The following is a 21,038-nucleotide window of genomic DNA, read 5'->3' as shown; positions in this document are numbered from 1 at the left end:
TTCACTCACAGATGGCTGCTGAGGAGTCTCCGGGGATGCTGGGCTTCCACGGACTGATTGGCTGGATACTCCACTATAATGTGTATTTACAAAACCCAACAGACTTCCCATTGTTTTGCTTGTTCTGCTCTTGCGTTTGTCCTCATCCTCACCCCGAATTTAAGAGTCATTCATTCCCAGAAGATGTGCAGGAAGTTTTATCCATGTATTTGTTGTGAGTGCATAACTATAAAGGATTAAGTGTAAGTTCTTATGAGCAGGAAGTGTTTAACAAATATTTAACTCTCACTTTTACAGCCTGTAATTTCCTTAATGCGAGGTTTCACATTTATGCGTCCATGAATAAATGGAATATAAATCAAACCTGTTCCATGTGAGTAACTCATTAAAAAGCAGTCAGAGGTTAAATAGAGTGATGGAGGGCAGAGTTTAATTAGTCCATCTTTTCTTGCTCTGTAAAGCAGGCCATTCACCTTAACTTTAAGAGACCTTTTTGGGATCTTACTAAGGAAAGCGAATTAATGAAGCATAGAAATTTTCCAGCATTAAAAGTGGGGTGAGAACACAAAACCAATTTAGTAACAAAGCATAGAGAAGAATCTCCCACATTTCCTATAACCCAGATTCCATTCAGCTAAAAATACAAACGTTTTAATTTCACCTTGCATTGAGGTATTTAACAACAGGCAGCCTGTAAGTAGAGATAGAAGTTAGGTGTCATGAATGCCCATTTTACACTACTGAACAACAGCCGCTGAAAATGCAATTAACTTCTAAGAAAAGACATTCAGAACAAAAGACACTTGAGAACAAAATCACATTTAAAGTCAAAGAACTAAGCTTAATTGTGTTACCAGACTTTGAAGGTAGGCAAAATTCAATTTCAAACTCTAAAAGACCATAGCTGCGTCAAATTAAGCTTACACAGTTCGTTCATTTTTTTCCCTGTGAAAATTACACCCAAGTAATGAAATATTATGATATAGCCATAGGGGAAGCTTTTCAAGGGTAGTTGAAAACATTTATTCAGAATAAGGGCACTCTGCGATATGATGACATTGCATCAAGATAATACTGCTGAGAGTGTCTTCTTTAAGAGCTTATAACGATAGGTTAGATCTCCACTGGCAGTGATGAAACAACAGTGAAATTCTGGTAATGTGTGCCTAAAGTTCTCCGAGGGATTTCTTTTTATTAAACAAATCTCCAACTTGCATGAATCACTTTATTACCTGTGCTTTCTAAGGTTATCATTACCTGAATTCTTGGAAATATATATATATATTTCTTCTTCTCCACCTTCTTTGTTTTGAATAGTTTTCTTTTTCCACTTTTGAAATGCACCACTCACGAAAAGCTCTGGAGTCTCGGAGCCCCCCAGGAGCCGAAGGGCTACATGTTCTATTCAGAGTCACTCTTTTTCAAAGTTTGAAAAGAAGTCTGCCTGCCGTCAGTTTGGATTCATAAACCAAAGTGTGAGAGATGTGAGGGAGATAGCGGATGCAGGGTGAGAGAGAGAGAGAGAGAGAGAAAAAAGCCAGCAGACAGGAATATTTCTCAGCTTGCTGAGGCAAAACTGCCATCAGTGTCTGTGTATGAGTTTAGGAACAGTGGATGTGCTTGAGCATCGTCCGTGGCTGCTTGTCAGAGTTGAGACTGGTATTCAGTCCCAATGTGGTTCGTATTATGTACCATGTTTTTGCAACATCTATCAATGTTTTTTGCAAACGCAGAAATTTCCTCTACAGAGCGGAGAGTCACTGGCTTCCTGGGTAGAGTCAAGTGCTTTTGATTGTGTACCCATGTGGGTGCTCTGAAATAGAAAGAGCCACATGTCACATCAGAAAGCCATTCCCGTCATGTCCTACTGCTCTGGACTGAGCAGAGATAAAATGCTGCAGACGGGATCTGTTGTGTAACAAACACAGGGCTGAACTATGAGTTTTTGACAAAACTGGAAATGTGGAATGACATTTATGTGAAGACTTTGTGCGCAAATAGTCCACCGAGGCTGTAAAACCTGCTGTGGACTTATCTAGATCTGGTTGTCACAAAAGTTTTGTTTTGGCCTCTGTAGTAGGAGCCGGTTTAGGCGTTATCGCTATAAGCACCATAGATGTGGGTCAATAAGGGCCATTCACATCTGGTCTATTCACATGGGCGATCACCGAAAGAAGGTATGAAAGAACACGACAGCGACCTCAAGCTATAGCAGTAATTATGACAGGAGCAGAAGCGGAAGTCAGGCGCTGTAGTATAGACAGTGTGAAATTATATAAGATAAGGAGGTCAGGGATGATGGATGAGACACAAAATAAAGGGTTTACACCCAGAGGATTGGAGTTTGCATCCTGTGTGAAACCAACAACATGTAGTTGTCTTTGTGTTCATAGTTATTTTAAGCCAAACCATGACATTTTTCCTTTATCTTAGCCAAGAAGTTGTAGTTTTATTGCCTAAACCTAAAGAAGCCTTTTTGTTTGTGTTCAAAAATTAACATTTCATTCAGTTTTACAACATGTTAGAACGTGTTGCTTTTAAGTTTCACTTTCACTTTTACACCGTAATAGGTGTAGTAGGCCCCTATTGACCCACATACAGTATATTGTGCTTATAGCAACTGATAACGCCTATTTAATGGCCTAACAGCTGAATCGGGTGCGGGTGGCTGTAGTGCACAGTTTTCTCCTGAACTGGTCTGATTGTTCCCATTACAGATTCAGCAAATGTTTCCCTTCAGTCAGCTTCCTCATTTGCCATGCAAGCTGAGCTGTCAGGGGGCCGCAGTCCTTCCCTCAGTCCTTATCATGCTGCCTCTCATCCATCCCTTCTCCTTCGCCTCGTTTTTTTCCCTAAGTGGCCGCCCACCCCTGCCATGACTTTGTTCACCAAATTAACCGGGGTGCCTACTGTGATTGGACCAGCCAGTGGAAAGTCAACTTTAACCTCCCTTATTAATTGGATATCTTGGCCTCTCCTATCAGAGTGGAGCGGCTATAGAGCGGTGGGATAGTTTTGTTTGTGCAGACCTCAACACACACACACTAAAAGCAGCAGGTAACGATTTCATCAGCGAAGAGGCTTTTTATTCTTTTATTCTTACGTCTTTGTAATTGCAAAAAAGAAATAGGATAACAGTAATTCTCGCTTGATTAGCCTGCATGGTAAAAGTGGAAAGATCTAACAAGATAAACATCTTAAGAAACTCTGGAGTGGTCTATATCCGTTTGAAAAGTGAAAGGTAATTAAGTTGGTATAACTATGAGTAATTGCTGTAAAAGTTTTGCTCTTATCCAAACAGAACTTTAAACGGCTCATCATTGACAGCAGATCTGAAGGATGTTCAGACAGATTTCTATCCGCTGGGTTATTTCATGCTGAAAGTACCACAGGGATTATATTTCATGCAGTGGCGCATTCAAAATAATCATCTAATTTCTACAACAAATATTTATACCTCTTTAGGATCCAAAGAACAAAAGAGGTATTTGATGCTTTTATGTTTGCAATATTGAGTTATGGTCAAGTGGGCCTTTGTGGCTGAGGTCCTGGGCGCCATGTGGTTCAGCGCGGGGCTTTGAAAGGCACCATTCACAGACCCAACTGAACTCGGGCCAACCCGAATTGTGCCTGCTTGTTTTCATCCAAACATCTGTGGCGTCCAAAGAACATCCTGGAAGAGAGTGGTCTGCAGAGGAACAAACCAATCGGAGCGCCCCGTGCCTTCCCTCTGCCCCAGTTCTCCCTCCATGTCTCTGCGATGCACAAGCCTTTCATTCATACTTCCCCCTGCAGTCTGTCCTGCCTTTGTGGCTCGTGTTGTGTCTCTGTTGGTGCTCTGTTCCCGCGTTCAAAGGAAACAATTATTGTTGCATCCCGCCCTCTGAACAAACACTCTGACAGCAACTATGTGACATCAAATTGTGTTTGTATGGACTCTTGCTGTGCCACTCTGAGCTTCATATAATGAGCTTGACCTGCCCTGAGCTACTTATCATTAATATGAATGTGTGACGGTCAAAGGACATGACTATGATAAATAAAAACATCTGAAAAGTTGTTTCAACTAGAAAGCGCGTTGATTCCAGCAGAGTAATTTTCTCATCATGCGGCAGCTGTAACCTTGGCACTGCAAGTATTTTAAGTCTCCCAGGAATTCATTGCTTGATACAGCCTGATAGTTAGTGTTTGTCCAGATGGGGGAGCTATCATGCTACCTACTGTAGCCAACAATAGTGCACCACTACACAGCCTCTCTACCTCTGCATCTCTGTCCTGGGAGACTACTGCAGAACTACATCTGAAATCTCGCAAATATGGTAAACAGAGTTGCAAAAAACTATAAAAGTGCTGACTCTCAGACTTCAGGACAGTGTTTGTTCCCAATGGGGAACAATTGTAGAGATATGGTCCCTTTACCTGTGCAGCTTCTTCGCCCATTTCTGTACTGTATCCATCAATATCTCTCTGTTGTCTTTCTCCAATCCAGCTGTCTGTACAGTAGTTTAAAAAAATATGAGCTATATTCAACTGTTCTCCAGATATATATTTGTAAAATTAAGACTTTGCAGACATTGCTAGCCTGTATATTTGGCACCAACAGCTGCATTTAGTCTGCTTAGTCTTTACAGTAATTTTTGCAACTAAAGGTAAGATAGATGTGCTCTCTAAAAATTGAGTTTAACTTTAACAGAAATATGACAGATTTTGTGTGTGCTTGTGTTTGTGTGAATACTGTTTGCATATTTCAGTAGTGTTCCTTCTGTGGATGTACTTGAACACTGTTTGTGCGTCTGTTTCAGGGCTTATGCGTGTGCAAATGTGCATGTAAATATGTAGGTTTGTGGCGGATGCCTCTCAGTGTGTGCGAAATGTCGTGGGTTGAGTCTCTCCAGCGAGAGTAACAAGGGAGGGAGACCACTGGAGAGAGCAACAGACACACAGCTTCTGGCCCAGAAACAGGTTCAAATATTTTCTCTCTCTATCTGTGGGAGGAAAGAAAGCCATGGCAGAGAAAACAACAACAAATGATCCGCTGCACCCTCCTTTTTTTCTGCCATCCCTCTCACTTTCCATCTGTAGTAGTCTCACATTGTCAGACTTTATTCCCACACTACATCTTTGCACTGTTCCGTCGCAGCAGAAAGCATCTCTGGAGATGCTTCATTAGAGAAAAAGATACAGTATCTTCCTTCTATGTAGATCACATGGAGCCCAACCAACCCAGTGCTGTTAAGACTGAGAGGGGGTTGTTACAGTGAATAAACCTGCTGACATTTATATGTAGCATCTATGTGGATGATCTGCACTGCTTTACAGCCATAGAAAAGCATTACTAACAAATGGGTATAACAAACACCACATTCTTATGTCTTTGTGAAGTAGCAGTGGCAGGAAATAAAAGATGTTAATTTAAATTGAGGGCCTTAGATTAGTGAGTTGTTACAATGGAGTGAATTAGACACTCAGAGAAAAACGAAACTGAGGGGCTTTTATTAAAATCAAATTCAAATAATGTATTGTTCAGCCACAGGGGCCTGGAAAGGAGCCTGTATACACTTGCCTCAGACAAAGGATCTCAATACTAGGGTTGTCAAAGTTAATGTGATAATAACGCGTTGATGCAAATTTGTTGTAACGCAACTAATTTCTTTAACGCATTAACGCAACCTACAAGGTTGTACGGGCTCAGTTTTAAAGCCAGATGCTTGTGAAGATCCTGGCATCATATGAAACTAGAAAGCCTATGGACTCCATTGGTACCAACCATGTCATAGTAGCTTGTCGCTTAGGAGGCTAAATAACGCTCCAAACTTACGATACATTTTGGCGAGGAAAAACTGGCATGGTCATTTTCATAGGGGTCCCTTGACGTCTGACCTCAAAATATGTAAAAGAAAATTGGTTCTATGGGTACCCACGAGTCTCCCCTTTACAGACATGCTTTATGATAATAACATGCAGTTTTTGGCAAGTCATAGTCAAGTCAGCACACTGACACACTGACAGCTGTTGTTGCCTGTTGGGTTTGAGTTTGCCATGTTATGATGTGAGCATATTTTTCATGCTAAATGCAGTACCTGTGAGGGTTTCTGGACAATATTTGTCATTGTTTTGTGTTGTTAATTGATTTCCAATAACAAATATATACATACATTTGCATAAAGCAAGCATATTTGCCCACTCCCATGTTGATAAGAGTATCAAATACTTGACAAATCTTGACAATGTTGAAAAGATAGAAAATGTGTGATTAATTTGCGATTGATCGCAACACACTATGGACAATCCTGCGATTAATCGCGATTCAATGTATAAATTGAATCGATTGACAGCCCTAGTCAAAACCTCTTTATTTAACAGGGCATTTTATATGCCAAAAGCGTATTTTACAACAGACAAATGGGAGATAAGAATATGTTCTTTTCATTGAGAGGGAACAGAGCTAAATTCAAAATGCTCTGTATTTTGTATGAGAGAGAAAAATCCGACCCTTCAGAGGCATTAACATAAGGCTCGATGTGGGAGAGTGTCGTAGACAGAACGAAGTGGGCATGATTATTTCAAATGAAAATTTTTTCACCCTGAAACTTGCCGCTATTAGCTCTGGCAGTGTGTAGTGTTGCATTATTGAACTGAAGTCCGCTCTGGGCTCTTAAGTGGGCTGAAGGGGATGTAGAGATTATGCCAGTTTGGGATCTCGGCCCGGGGTCCCTGCCGGGTCTCTGCACCCGCTATTTTCATATCAAACAGAAAAACCTGAAGTGACATATGACATACTTTTCTCCTTTGGCTTCACACCGTCTTTGTGATCTGCCACTGTTGAAAAAGCGGGGCAGGTCTCCTTGAGGTGGTTGAGGGCATGTATTCGTCTCTAAGCAAAAGGTATTGCAACATTAATGAATGATAAAGGCTGCAGAGTGCAATCTGTGCTGCACAGAGAGGATGTCTATATTGTATAATGATGTGCTTCTGACACTGTGGCTTCTTGATATACTCAGTTTTGTTAGAACTGGTGAGACTGTTTTTCCCGTTACCCTTCTTATCTCAGACTGTTTGTTAAATGCCATCAGACGTTAAAGTTGCACTTTCTTTTCTCTGTGACATACAAAAAAATGCGCACATACACATATATGAGTCGACTCGGTACCCTGCTAGCATTCATCTCCTATGAGCAGCCGTCCCCTGGAGGTTCTGGACTAATTGTGTAGAGTTCCTGGCTGAGGCACTCTGACGAAGTGGGAGGTGCGTGTACACTTCATCTTCCTGCACTGACAGTTCTGCACTTCTCCACAAGTCAGCATCTTTGAGGTAGAGCAGTGGTAAACAGAGAAGGTAGGTAGGGCTTAGCAGGAAACTTGGGAGTTCAGCGTGTCCTTGAAACTTTATTGACTGACAGACAGTGCAGTGTCAGGGTGTTGTTCAGCGACTGGAGAAGACAGCTGCTTTCACCTCTTATTGTCGTCATGCCGATATGATGGGTGGGCCCACATCTAGGGCGTCCCTGCTTTTGGATGTAATGCATTGATTGATTGGTATAATGAAATGTTGCCGTGCAAGATGTTCACAACAGCACTGATTAGAGCTCATCCAACTCACCCAGAGGGGTAATTTAGTCTGTAGAGTATCTGTCAGGCACCCACTCTCATTCAGAGTAAGTAAATGTTTATATACCCGTCAATCACTAATGAGTCCGCTCACACGTTCCAAATGTAATTGTTTGACTATAATACTGCCGCTGGAAGTGAAATGCGCCTCTAACTGGGAAGATTCAATAAAAGGTTAAGTCTTTTTATTAGACGGCTGTGCGTGCTTTACACCGAGCTAAGCCCCACTATCTTCTCCTCTGAAGTGCAAATGAGTCTATAATTAGATTCCACACGTGAGATGCAGAAAAGTCGGTTATTGAACAGTCTACAGAGGCTGCAATGAGCGGCCACAAATACTGCAAATAAGGTGATTTACATATCTGCAAGAAGAACATATAAAACAATATTAGTTTGTTGGATAAAAGGGAAAATAAAAAGCTGCGATTACTATATATATGCAGTAAAGACTTTCACCGCAGTAATTGTAGGTAAGCTGTTCACGTTATTAGCATGCACGGTGATACACAATCACTGAGTGTTGATAAGCTGGTATGGAATTGATCTTTAATGACTACACTTTGTTTTAATTAGTGCCCGTGTGCCAGGGAATGCAAAGCATTTGGAATGACAATTACAATAATGAATTTGCCAGATATTGGCTATAATGAAGGCGTAAACTCTGGCAAACCACACACAATAGCACTCCCTCTCTCTTTCATTTTCCCCCCACACTTACATACTAAATGCAGCATGACAAACTCCTGCAAGAGACTTGGCATGCTGGCTGCGTAATCCTCCTGTAATGTATTCTCTTACTGTCTCCTTCCCGCAGCCGCTCTAAGTGCCATGCAGTGGAGATATGGCAAGCCCATCCAAAATGTAGGCTATTGTGGGCACCATAGGACCCCACCTGCAACATGCTCTGTGCCAGCACACACTTATGTACTTTTCAGATCGCCACTGCTGCACTGCAGCTTGGTCTTTGTCCAGATAACAGTCTAATTGGTCCTCACTGCTGGAGTCTGGCATCAACTAGGACTCTTAAAAGCCCCGGCTGGTTTGCAGCATAATGGCAGAGGATAGATCAAACATTTATGATGAAAAAAAGTACCCACTGCTTAGTGCATGTTTTTTATAATGTGACCTGATCCCTTAAAAGTGTCAATGCCAGTCTAAATTTGTACTCTCGGGGGGAGCAAATGTGTGTCTCTTTATAATCTCTCTTTTTAAAGCAAAAGGGTACAAATGTTGGGGACATTCCTAAATTAGCACTCTGAGTGCGGGAGCGTACTGTAGCACCCGAGTGAACCATTTGTAGAATTTAAAGTAGCTGCTGGCAGCTCTGTTCAGTCAGTGTCATACTGACAAGAATTCAAGCAGAAAAGTGGAGCTTTAAAAATGTTTATCACTCAAATAAACTTAAAAAACTCAAACTTCTTTACTGGACAAAACAAAATAACTTGTCTTTTAGTCAACATGCGGGATGCGAGGATTGATGATTATAACTTTTTACAGACACCTTTGCAAGCCTATATGTGGGCGAGCGTTTGATACTCACAAGACAGACTTTGGAATATCACTTCAATGAGGCCTATGTGTCTCCGGTGGCTCTTGAGTGCTCCCTCTTTCTCTGAGCAGAGTGATCGTCGAGATGCACTCAAAAAGAGAAACCGTGAAGTATGGCTGGTGTCAGGGGCTGAAGGACATCAACTGAAGCGGGCTTTACACACTTAATCCTGATGGTTCATTACAGACTGATAAGGGCCATTCGGAGAAAGGATTGTTGTTTAAGGCTGAGCATTTTCCTCTGCAAACGGAAAAGTTATTGAGATATCACAGTGAGCGGAATGACAAATGCATTATGCAGCGTTGACGTTTTCTCACTCCCCCACCTTCCTCTCTTGACAGAAACTTACGTAAATGACACCTGACCTCCTGTCTATAGATGCTTTAACACCTCAAGGTGCAGCATGTAAACAGGAAATGTGCTAATCAGACTACTGTATTAATCTGTGATGTGCGTCTATACAGGTGTTAATTGCGTGCTCAGGTAACAGTTAGTATGCTGTAATGCAAGGTGTCATGTTTATGTGTTGAGCAGTGTTTTTGGGCCTCTCTCCCTATACTACCCTTGAGCTACTAACAAAGGTCAACCTATTCTAAGTGAGGACAATACAACGCTCCTATGAAATATCGGCCCCCACTTGTTGACCCCATTAAATGTCTGATAACTTTATCACCGCCGAGCAAGAGCTGCACGACCTGAATGCTCCTCCATCCAGAAAGCCCATAGGCACTCGTAGTATCACATCATTAGAAATGCAAGAGAACACAAAACCACCTGACAGGTTTACACGTTGCTGTGAGTTGTGTGGGTGCGAGGGAGAGAGAGAAAATCGGGGGGTTACAAAGGGTATACGCCAGGTTGTTTCTCATGCTTACAGCTTGTCCCTGTATGTCTCTGCTGGTTGTCTTTAGGGCGCCCAACCCAGACATCTCTTTGCTATACAGCAAAATGCAAAACTAACCTTAGTCGACATCTAAAAATGACTTCAGGCGTAAAGTAGACCTGAATAGAGGTGCATTGAAAACCTCTCAACTTTTACATTCCTCTTTCTCACCAACTGAGCAGCTACACCTCCCCCTTTTAATACATTGTCCTTGGATAATTATAGCCAGAAGCATAGGGTTAATTGAACTAAAATGGGTTATTCAGTGGAGTTCAGATGAGGAGCTAAGCTACAGAGCGGGGGAACAATAGCAGAAGAGCCGTAAGAGCAGTACGGCTGGATTCTTCAATGTGAGATACCTGACACCGATTTGCAATTTCCACTTTATTCATTCGCATTAGGTTGCAGGCGACAAAGGGTTTAAATCTACAAAGTTTGGGGTCCTCTGTTAACTTTTACAATATGTTGTCTTTACACCAACAGGCTACATACTTTATTAATCTTTATGAACATACAAAGTACTTGAATAAGGTTACAGTTAGTATTTTTAGTAGGGCTGTGTATTAGTAAGAATCTGGCGATACGATACGTATCATGATACAGTGGTAACAATTCAATATATTGCGATACTGTAGGCAAGGCAATATATTGAAATTTTTTATATCAAATTTTTGGGAAACTGTCATAGTGTAAAGAACACCAGAAATACACCATTTTAGACTAAGCGAAAATGACACATTTGTACTGCATGCAAAAAAACTGCATGTGATTATCATAAAGTGGGCCTGTATGTAAAGGGGAGACTCGTGAGTACCTATAGAACCAATTTTCATTCACATATCTTGAGGTTAGAGGCCAAGCGACCCCTTTGAAAATGACCATGCCAGTTTTTCCTCACCAAAATTTTGCGTAAGTTTGGAGTGTTGTTCAGCCTCCGTGGCGACAAGCTATTATGACATGGTTGGTTACCAATGGATTCTTTAGGTTTTTCTAGTGTCATATGATGCCAGTATCTTCTAGCTTTAAAACTGAGCCCGCTACAACCTCTGAAAGATTGAATAGCGTCGGAGTTTGAAGAGGTTAATTAAACATTTTAAGTGTTTTGGAGAATCGATACAGTATCACAACATATAATTTTGCGATACTTGTGTATCAATACTTTCTTACACCCTTAATTTTTATACTGGCAACAGTATTCATAAATCGATAACCACTACTTTTTTTGTGGATATCATAAGTTCACATTTAGTAGTGCAGGCTATATTTAGCCAATAGCTAAATACTGAATGAATGGTTACTATGAAAAGATGCTCACCTGGACATGTTGTGCAATGTGTATTTAGATAATCAAAAGGTAGTAACTGGTAATCAGGTTTTAAGAACTAAACTCTATACCTGTTATCTTATATATTTAACATATTATCTTAAGCATGTTACAATAAATCAAGCCTGTTGGGTAGCTAAAATGAGACTAGAGCAAGCTGGATTACAAAATAAATCAATGAAATCATTATTACCAAAAATGTCAACAGCTAATCATGTATAGAATACCTTTACTCTCTGTATTGTACATATAATGGCTTTTACATGGAAAACATGTGCTGGTATTGCATAAAATAGGAATAGACTTATTTGTTATGTTTCAGTAAATTTTATTTACAAAGAAAATTAAAAGATTCCCATTGTTCTGCATGGATAGCACTCTGATGGATAAATATGTTCCAGCTGACGACCTGCAGGGAGAACAAGAAAAGAGGGCAAAAAGGGATAAGATAACTCACATACACCTGATGACAGAAAAGCAATTTCTGAGTCAACACCAGTTAAGATAAATGTGACAACGACTATGACCTGCTCCCACCTGATACACATCAATGTCTGCAATAAACTGTCACATTAACTTGCTAAAGTGCAAGCTTATCTAAACATAGCAGCGTCAATATCAACCTACATGACATTTGTTGCCGTCACTCTCAGACATACCGGTAATTTATTTAAGATATGCCGCTGAGCAAAAAGGCTAAAGAGGCGCAGTGAAGGACTGTCATTGTCTGAGGTCACTGTTCAAACCAGAGCTGAAGTAAATGCCATATCATCCTGACATTTTAATGAAAGCAGATATGCTAGATAAACATGGCAGTCATAATTACCTTCAAGGCTGAGTAATAGCACTGGTCCATTTTACTTCTTCAGGATCTGATGTCTGACGACGATGAAGGGGAATGCAAAGCCACTGCCGAAGAACAGCACCATCATGCCGAGGAGACGCCACTTGTTCTCCACGGAAAATGGCAGGTTCTGTAAAAAGACAGGAATATTAAGACTCGGTGAAACTCCAAGAAATTTAATGCAGCTCTTTTGATTACATTATCCCTTACTAAACTACCTAACCTTACTATTTTTGACTGCTCACTGTTCTTAGAAAGCACTTGTCTTCTACATTTGATACACATTTAAATATGTAATGAACAGGTTATTTTACACTTCCTATCTAAATTATCAGTACTACTGTATGCAGGATATCTGTGCAAAGAGCTTCACAATACATTGAAGCACTACAAGGCAGCCAGGGTCAGAAATGAATGACTGGGTTCAGGTAAAAATGCTTAAAGTTCAGGGATTGCCTGTGAAATTAAAGAGGGCACTTTTTACAATTCCATTTCTTGCCAAATATGTCATGTGAGACTGGGACTCCTGCTTTACACTGGTAGGTGATTAAGAGTCTTTAGATATGCAATTTGTGTGCATGCATTTTAAGAACAATAAATTTCATGTGTAAAAATTAAGTAAATCATTTAGCATATATTCATCTTGTGAAGGGCTCACTGCATGGGTGAAATGTGGTCTCAAAAAATAAATAAATAAATAAAGGGTCATTGTCAGCAGTAGCTTAGTTGGCACACCTATATTGTGTTACATTAAATCAGTAGTAGGAGGGTGGCTCCCCATCAATGTACAAACCTATTGGTCCAAGACAAGAAAATGATCCATCATCAATAAAGAGGAGATAAAATGACTGATCATATTATCATATAATTATGTCATCATAATTAGTATATATATATTTAAAAATATATATAAGGGAACAAGAAAACTCTGAATTATGTAATGTGTGTCCTCAAGTAACTTGCATTTTTAAATAATAAAAAAAGCCACTGCAGCAATGAGCAATGACTTGTATAGTATGAATTAAGCCCTGTAGTTCACATGACAAAATACACTATGCATTAAACTGAGGGAGCTCCTACAGAATACAACTACGGCCCAAAAATACAGTATTAACACCGCACTCCTTCATTATATGTACTTATCAATGTGGTGTACTAAAATACACATTGAACAGATTAAACTGTCAAGTATATTTTGACGCTATTAGTGATGTCCACTATTTTGGGTCCACCATAGGCAACTACAGCATCAACTAGAAAAGCAATTTCTGAAGAAATTGCGGTGTGAATGCTGGTTGCTGAAGAGCTGACGCTACGCTGTAATGCTGGCTTCAATGTTGTGAGAAGGAGGTGAAGTAGTAGGAAAAGTGGGAATGGGTTGAATTTGTATGAATTTCATTGAAAAGTTGAATAACACCAATAAATTATCAAAGATGTGGAATATTTTAAGGTTTTCAATAGCTGACGCTAAACAGCATTGCTGGCTTTAATCTGTATGAAGAAGGAGAAGATTTAGGAATAGTTGGAAAAATGCTAATGGGTTTAATTTGTATCAATTTCACTGAAAAGTTGAATAACACCAATAAATTATCAAAGATGTGGAATATTTTAAGGTTTTCAATAGCTGACGCTAAACAGCATTGCTGGCTTTAATCTGTATGAAGAAGGAGAAGATTTAGGAATAGTTGGAAAAATGCTAATGGGTTTAATTTGTATCAATTTCACTGAAAAGTTGAATAATACCAATAATTTATCAAAGATGTGGAATATTTTAAGGATTTTGAATAGCTGATGCTACACTGCGCTGATGGCTTTAATCTGTATGAAGAAGGGGAAGAAATAGGAATGGGAATGGGTTTAATTTGTATGAATATCATTGAAAAGTTGAATACCAATAGGTGTAATTCCTAGTTTCCTGTTAACATACAATGAGAGTTGGGGGCTTTTATTTTGTAAAACAAGTCTCATTGGGAGCTTCCTGTTAAAATACAGTCACTCTGGGGCTTTTATTTTGAAGGGATGATTTAGGGGGGGCACAATTAGACTCTCTGATGTCCACAGGGACTATATTCCATAAGAAAGAGGTATGATAGATAGATAGATAGTAACTTTATTGATCCCGAGGGAAATTCAAGTTTCCAGCATCACAGTTCCATAGTGCAAAACATGTTAGTAAAAAGGCAGTAAAAAAGTTAGTAGTGCAAAGTACAAAAAAATATACCAGATATAAAAACACAAGATAGGCCTCATTATTGGTTTGAATGCTGGAAGAATTTTTGTAGTAGAAGAAAATATGTTCAATATGTACCAATAACCATTATTGTATATTTCATATCTAGAGGAAGCCCACTGCAGTGTGCAAACACCACAGCTTCAGGAGCACCTTACCCTGGGTTGGCTTGTTGTTAGCACCCAGCTATGACCTTAACTTTCAGCAAATATCAGTAAGTACTAAACAACTTTGATGAGACATTACACCATCACGTTACTGTAAGTTGTTGTGGATGTACTTGTGTTGATGCCTGAAGACAGCATGTTTGATTCACTTTAACTGGCTTTCTGCTGGTTTGCTAACATGCTTGCTAACTTGGTAGCTTGTAGTTAGCTGGCTAGTTAAGAGTTAACAACCTATAGCCACAAAGTCACAGGCTTTTCTTCAACAAATAAACACGTGCTCTCATATTTAAACGTTTTGTTACATTATAAAGGAGAACATACACATGCTATTGGCTAGTTCTGCTAGCATTGACTGACATGACCTCCAGGCTAACGTCAGGCTGTGGCTACAGACAAGGCCGGATACAGATACAATATCACGTTTAAAACAATACTTCTGCTTTAAGGAGGTGATCTCACCTTCCCTGGTCCTTCAGAATAGTGTGAAGAACGAACAGCGGACGTGGTGAATCGCCTCACAGCTTGTCCCAGCATGATTACAGTCTGCTTTCTTCTGTACAACGTTGTTGTCTTCTGTGCGACCTTCTTGTTCCTGTGTGAGCTGTAGAGCGGCGCAAAGGATTATGGGAGATGGAAATGAGGCTATGGCACATGGGAAATGTAGTTCAAATAACCTGGTACTGCATACATCTTTCTTTTCTCTCTCCATAATACTCCAAAATAAGTCACCATAACTATCAAACCACCACCCCCCCCAATATTAACCCATGATTACATTTAACTCCAGTTACAGTCCACACACCACATACAACTACATCATCCTTTTTTAACCATCATTCTCTTTTAAAACATCATCTATTTATCCATCACTATTAAACACCATCCTTTCAGCCATACTTTTTTGACTTCAATCAATCTACCTATTTATATTTATTTTACTTTATTTTATCTTGTTCTTTTTAATCTTGTCTTAATTTGATTTGCACCCTGACTGACAGCCACCACCACCCCTCGCAAGCGCACACACACAGTCACATGATATTGATCTTGCCCAGTTATGTTGGCTTTTTTCTTTCTTTCTTTCTTCTTTATTTATTTATTTGTTTATTTATTTGTATTTTTTTTTTTTCTTACTTTAATTTATTTTTCTCTCCATTATTGTTTTATCCATATTTCATTTTATTTTATTTTGTTATGAGGAAAAGGAAGAAAAGGGAAAGAAGGAAAAAAAAAAGGAAAAATGTGTGTGTATGTATGTATATATGTACTGTATATATAGATATATAGATATATCTATATATCAATATATAGATATATCTATATATACTGTATATACTGTATATGTATGTGTATGTATATATATATATATATATATATATAATATAAAAAAAATTAAAAAAAGAAACTCCTCAACTGGCGGGGCATGGGCCATGATGCCTCACACCAACCGGGCTCATCCTCCATCTCCTCTCTCCTCCCTCCAACGATTTCCTATGGATTGAAAAGGGCATAAACCCTGAGCTATCAAACCAGGCTCACGAATTTACAAATCTTTCTGTTATCTTCCTGTAGGGACGGAGCAATTAATACCTAGTTGTTCTTGACTTGTTTTAAAATTGATTGGGCCAAGTAGGTGTAGTTAAGACAGTGAATATCTCCTTATTCCATTTAAAAATATTGATAAATTGAGATCTGGAATTGCATCCGGTATTTTGACTTGCATGTATGAGAGTGTTTGTGTCCTTGGGGGCTTCAGAGTAAAAAAAAAATATTTTTTGATAAGCTATCTGCATTTGCAGCCATTGTCACAAATATATCACTGCCACGGTAATACCTAGAGAAGACATAGTGACTGATGGTGTGACCCTTCCTAAGCACGGCTGCTGCCTGCTTTTCATTGATTAATGCTCATGTGTGCAAACTGCATGTTTGGTTTATTCATTTATGACGCACACCACTGTTTGTTCAGAATTTCCGAATACCCAGTTTATAGTTTTCAAAGTCATGAAAAAGTTTTTCAAAGGACCCTCAAGCTAAAACTTGAAATATGTTCCCTGTTAGGTGATCTGTGTGTGTCAGTGTGCATTGATTTATTTGATAGTCTGCTACTCTTCACCTGACTTGTTTCTCATTTGTCATAAAAAAACCTTCACATCATCTCACTATCATATATTCCCTTCAAAAGAATTTACGTATAGTTTCCTCCTTGTGTCTGATTGCATCCAGAGATTCCTGCTTTGAAATGTGAGGAATAGAGTACACGTCTCGTGTATTCTCCTGGGTCAAAGAAGAGTTTAATCAAACTGCTTGTTCGATGTTTTGAGCTCTGTCGCTCATCAAATCCTAAGCGTGAACGTTGGTTTGACAGATAACGTCGTGGAATGCCTTTTTGTCTAATGTTTTCATAAATGAGTTCAGATGTCAATTTGCATTTGCACGGCGCATCATAAAACGAGTGCCATATGGATTTTGCAAATTGGATTTCACAAACAGTATGGACGGGTACACACATTATTCTACATGTTACATAGAAGTTAGAGAAAGGGTGATGATTTTGAAAAGGATGTTGACTGTGACAGCATGAGCATCGCTCTGACTGAAGCTGTTCTGCATTTGACCTGAGAGAGAAGCACTTGAAAAGAGCAGCAGGTGTCAGTTTACTAATTACTCAAAGCAACATTTTAGCAAATTGCCATTTTTACACTACACTGTTTTTGTATGGATTAATGAGATAAATCATTATATAAAATGTTTCAAATTATATCTTCATTACCATCTTCAACAACAAGGCCATTTCAGATTGAGAGTAAGGCAATTGATTTTTCTTCACATGGTCATCTGGGATAAATCAATTTAACAAGCTCCCCATGTTCCAGATTGTTGTCTTAAAGGAACAGTTTGTAACATATCGGGGGATCTATTAGCATAAATGGAAAATAATATTCACAACTGTTTTCATTAGTGTATAATCACCTGAATCATTGTGTTTTCGTTTGCTCACAATGAGCAGGTCCATGGATGTATTAAGAGAACTGGATACAGCGTTGGAGGCGGGGCCCCGTTCATTCTTATGAAAGCTGCTCAGTGGCGCATGAAGCCAAAATGGCTCAACTTCAAGCTTTCAAGTGGAAAAGTACCCGGATCTTCCGGCGATCTCCCGCATCCATTGGGCCCATCCGACATGCGCAGTAGCGTCCGCTCGGTCACATGACTCGGTCACGCCGTTGTAACGGCTTGCGCTGTCGTCACGGTCTGGGTCTCATTCACATGAACGGAGGAAGGGAAATAACTCTGGATTAGGCTATTAGTGCGTTTTACAACTTTTAGGACCGTAAGATTTAAATAAGGGCTATTAGAGTGTTCGTACTGGGGAGTTGATTTACCTAAAAAAAATTATCCGCTGAGTTACAGACGTCTCTTTCCCAAAGTAAGTAAGAAAAAGTATTTTTGAGCCCAATCACGCGGAAGTTGTAGTACCGGCATTTGGCCACTACGAAAGTTGGGATCAACGACCGGCCCACTTCCTCAAGGCTTGAGCGGGTCCTCTTCACAGAGTCCGCCATGTTGCTCTGTCATGTTTCTACAGTAGCCCAGAACAGACAAACCAAACATTGGCTCTAGAGAGAGCTTTTTACGTGCAAAACCGTGTTATCGCCAGCCACCGTCCGACTTCCGTTGTTCCTAAAGTAGTGTTATTATGGTAAGGTTGCCCTCTGAGTGAGGCGAACGGCGTTACCACGGTTTTGCACTCTGCGGCTCATGTTACCGTCTTGGAAAGGGAGGAGTGAGCGGGGGGGAGGGGTACTCAGTTGGTTGCAATCTGCAACCACACCACTAGATGTCGCCAAATCCTACACACTGTACCTTTAATGGTTTTCTTGACGTGTTGCAATTTCACAGTACCACATTATTTACTAATAGCAACACAGATCATAAGACATTTGAAAATAATTTGAAAAGAATCAAATTACCAGAAATGACTTCCGATGTTTGAGAGCAACTGGGACTAACAGGGATGTAATGAAAAACAAAACAGAAACTTCCTTTCAACTAATTCTCTAATAATGAGCCACAGACTCTTTATATGAATTTTATGTATGAATCATTTTGATATTTTCCACTCTCCGATGCCCTGAAAGCATTTGTTGAAGAGGAATGTTCTCTGTTATATGAATGAGCTGCAAAATACATGATTCATCATGGAGCATCTTACAATAGTTGTTCACAAAATTAAATCCTTTGAGTTCACTCACTTCTCTGAAGTCCACCCTGGGAATACTTTTAGTGTGTGATACCTGTAATATTAGTGCCACACTAGCAGCAAATCATGTCCCAGTACAAAGTGAATGTTTTTTTTCAGTGTTGTCAGCTAATGAAATGCTGTTCTTCTGACAACGAGCTCTGACATTGTCTGCTGTGAAGCTGGTTACCCCTCGTCATGGCTGCCGCATCCATCACCGCGGGGTCATCACCTGGCATGCTGCCACGTGTCTCTCTGCGCTCTCATTGCCAGCGCAATCTGTTAAAAAGGAATGAAGGATCGGGAATCACACCACAAACAATGTCATCAGACCCTACTATAAATATTGATGTTATTACTTGTCATACAAGGTTGGCAGCGCAGTCCTGAAATCCATCCTGCTTCATGCTTTCAGATCCCGGCCGTCCACTGTTTGCTATTTTTGTTGACCGTCTTAATTTCTAGCTATTGACTTTCAGTGGCTCGTGAGCAAATCTGCTCAGAGTGCTTTGTCAATACCCATGTGAGCTCCTCTGTGTGAAAAGAGAGGAGTGCAAACATGCTGCGTACACAAATATACAAAGCTGTCATCTTAAATAATACCCCCCCCCCCGCTCTCATTTAAGTCCGCCAATTAGCATTCAGTGAAACCCAGGCTCAGTCACATCTGTAAACAAACCTTTAATCAACCATCTACATGACTGTGCATAATAATATGGCAGCCTGTGTGCATAATTACACTATCTTGATTCATAGTTATTACAAACAAAATGTGGCCACATGCAATAAATATCTGAATGTGGGATGACTCCAGGTTTTCTAAGTAAATGGTATTTGCAACTATCAACCAATCTGCTCCAGTATATGATGAACAGCTGGCCAGACTGCCAAGGTAAACAGCATCTCTCTCCCTGTCTAGATTTACAATAATGTTCCACAAAGGACTAGAGAGGTAATGGGTAATGTTAATCAACGAGGACAGTTCATTTTGGCAGCAGCACTCTCGAGTTTAAGGTGTCTTGCATCATTGCCGCTGATAAGAGCTGATTTGCACAATTACAGTGTTTTGTGGAATGGGAGAGAGGATGGTGAAATGTTTTATTTGGGCTGAGATGTTATTTTTTTTCTCTGTTTCCATGGGCGGTGACAAAAGAGAGGGCCACATCTGGTGTGAGTCCTTCTCAGTTCGGTCTGAACGGCTTCATCTCTTCTTTGAGGGACGGAGAGGAAGGACAGATCACCTTCCATTTCTTCTCTGTCTGTTTTCAGGTCAGAATAAATCCTGGGATTGAGTGTAAGTGGGACTCATGCACGCATACAGTAAATGCACAGGCACACACATGCATACAGGCTGCACAGTGCACACACATACACACAGAGACACATGCAGCCTCCAGCTAAGTCACTATGGGAGTTCATAACATGCACTCAGTGGCATGATTTGACATTAATCTTTAAAGTGGATTCAGGGGAAATTGCATGGACTTGCAGCTGACCCAGCCCTCTTGGGATGACTAACCTATGCCCTTGTACACTCAGGGTATGGTCTCTTAAATAACCAGCATCCTTACCTAGATTTGTGTTCATGCAACATCGGCACACTGTTGTTTTAATACACTCCAGCATCACAAATGGGCTTTCCGCTCCCTCCCCCTCTCTCCTCAACGTTGCCGTTCATCTGAAATAAAATGGACGCTGATGATTGGATTCCACATTAAACCTGCCGGGCTGGAAAGAGAATTAGATAGAGAATTATTCTGGAGACCAGAGGTGAACATGACAAATTTGAGTCATTCCTGTTTTTTTTTCTGGCCCCCAGCATGCACCAGTCCATATAGCAAGCTCTTTATGAGCTCCATTCGTGAGGGTTATGTGAGGTGTGAAACACCCTCCTGCCTCTGTGGCACCTCCCGTTTTTCACATATCAGCAATTTATTCACTGTTTCAGTAGAATCTGCTTCACATTTTACCCATTCACTGTTGATACAATCCATATGTTGGTAGAATTTAACCACAAGTATAATAATGGCAGGCTATTTCGTCTGGTGTTGTGATAAAATGACAACGTGACTTTCATCTTTTCTTCTTAAAAATATACAGTTGAGTAAATTTCCTTAAAGTATACAGTGGAATAACCGCATTCCTCATGCCAAAAAGCCATAGGCTATTCAACAAAAGGTGCGATAGGTGAGAT

General features: G+C 40.1%; 1 protein-coding gene across 1 annotated transcript; it reads right to left on the bottom strand.

Moving 5' to 3' along the window:
• Positions 1-11,670: 11,670 nt before the first annotated feature.
• On the bottom strand, positions 11,671-15,224 carry LOC119492263 (cytochrome c oxidase subunit 7C, mitochondrial). The gene is made up of 3 exons (XM_037776593.1): positions 15,064-15,224; positions 12,190-12,337; positions 11,671-11,772 (listed from the first exon to the last, which is right to left on the bottom strand). The coding sequence occupies exons 1-2, from the start codon at positions 15,136-15,138 to the stop codon at positions 12,221-12,223; spliced, it is 192 nt and encodes a 63-aa protein (XP_037632521.1). The 5' UTR covers positions 15,139-15,224; the 3' UTR covers positions 11,671-11,772; positions 12,190-12,220.
• Between the last annotated feature and the right edge of the window lie 5,814 nt (positions 15,225-21,038).

This window comes from Sebastes umbrosus, chromosome 8 (genome assembly GCF_015220745.1).
Source record: "Sebastes umbrosus isolate fSebUmb1 chromosome 8, fSebUmb1.pri, whole genome shotgun sequence".
Lineage (NCBI taxonomy): Eukaryota > Metazoa > Chordata > Actinopteri > Perciformes > Sebastidae > Sebastes > Sebastes umbrosus.
This window is presented reverse-complemented; position numbering and strand designations above follow the sequence as displayed.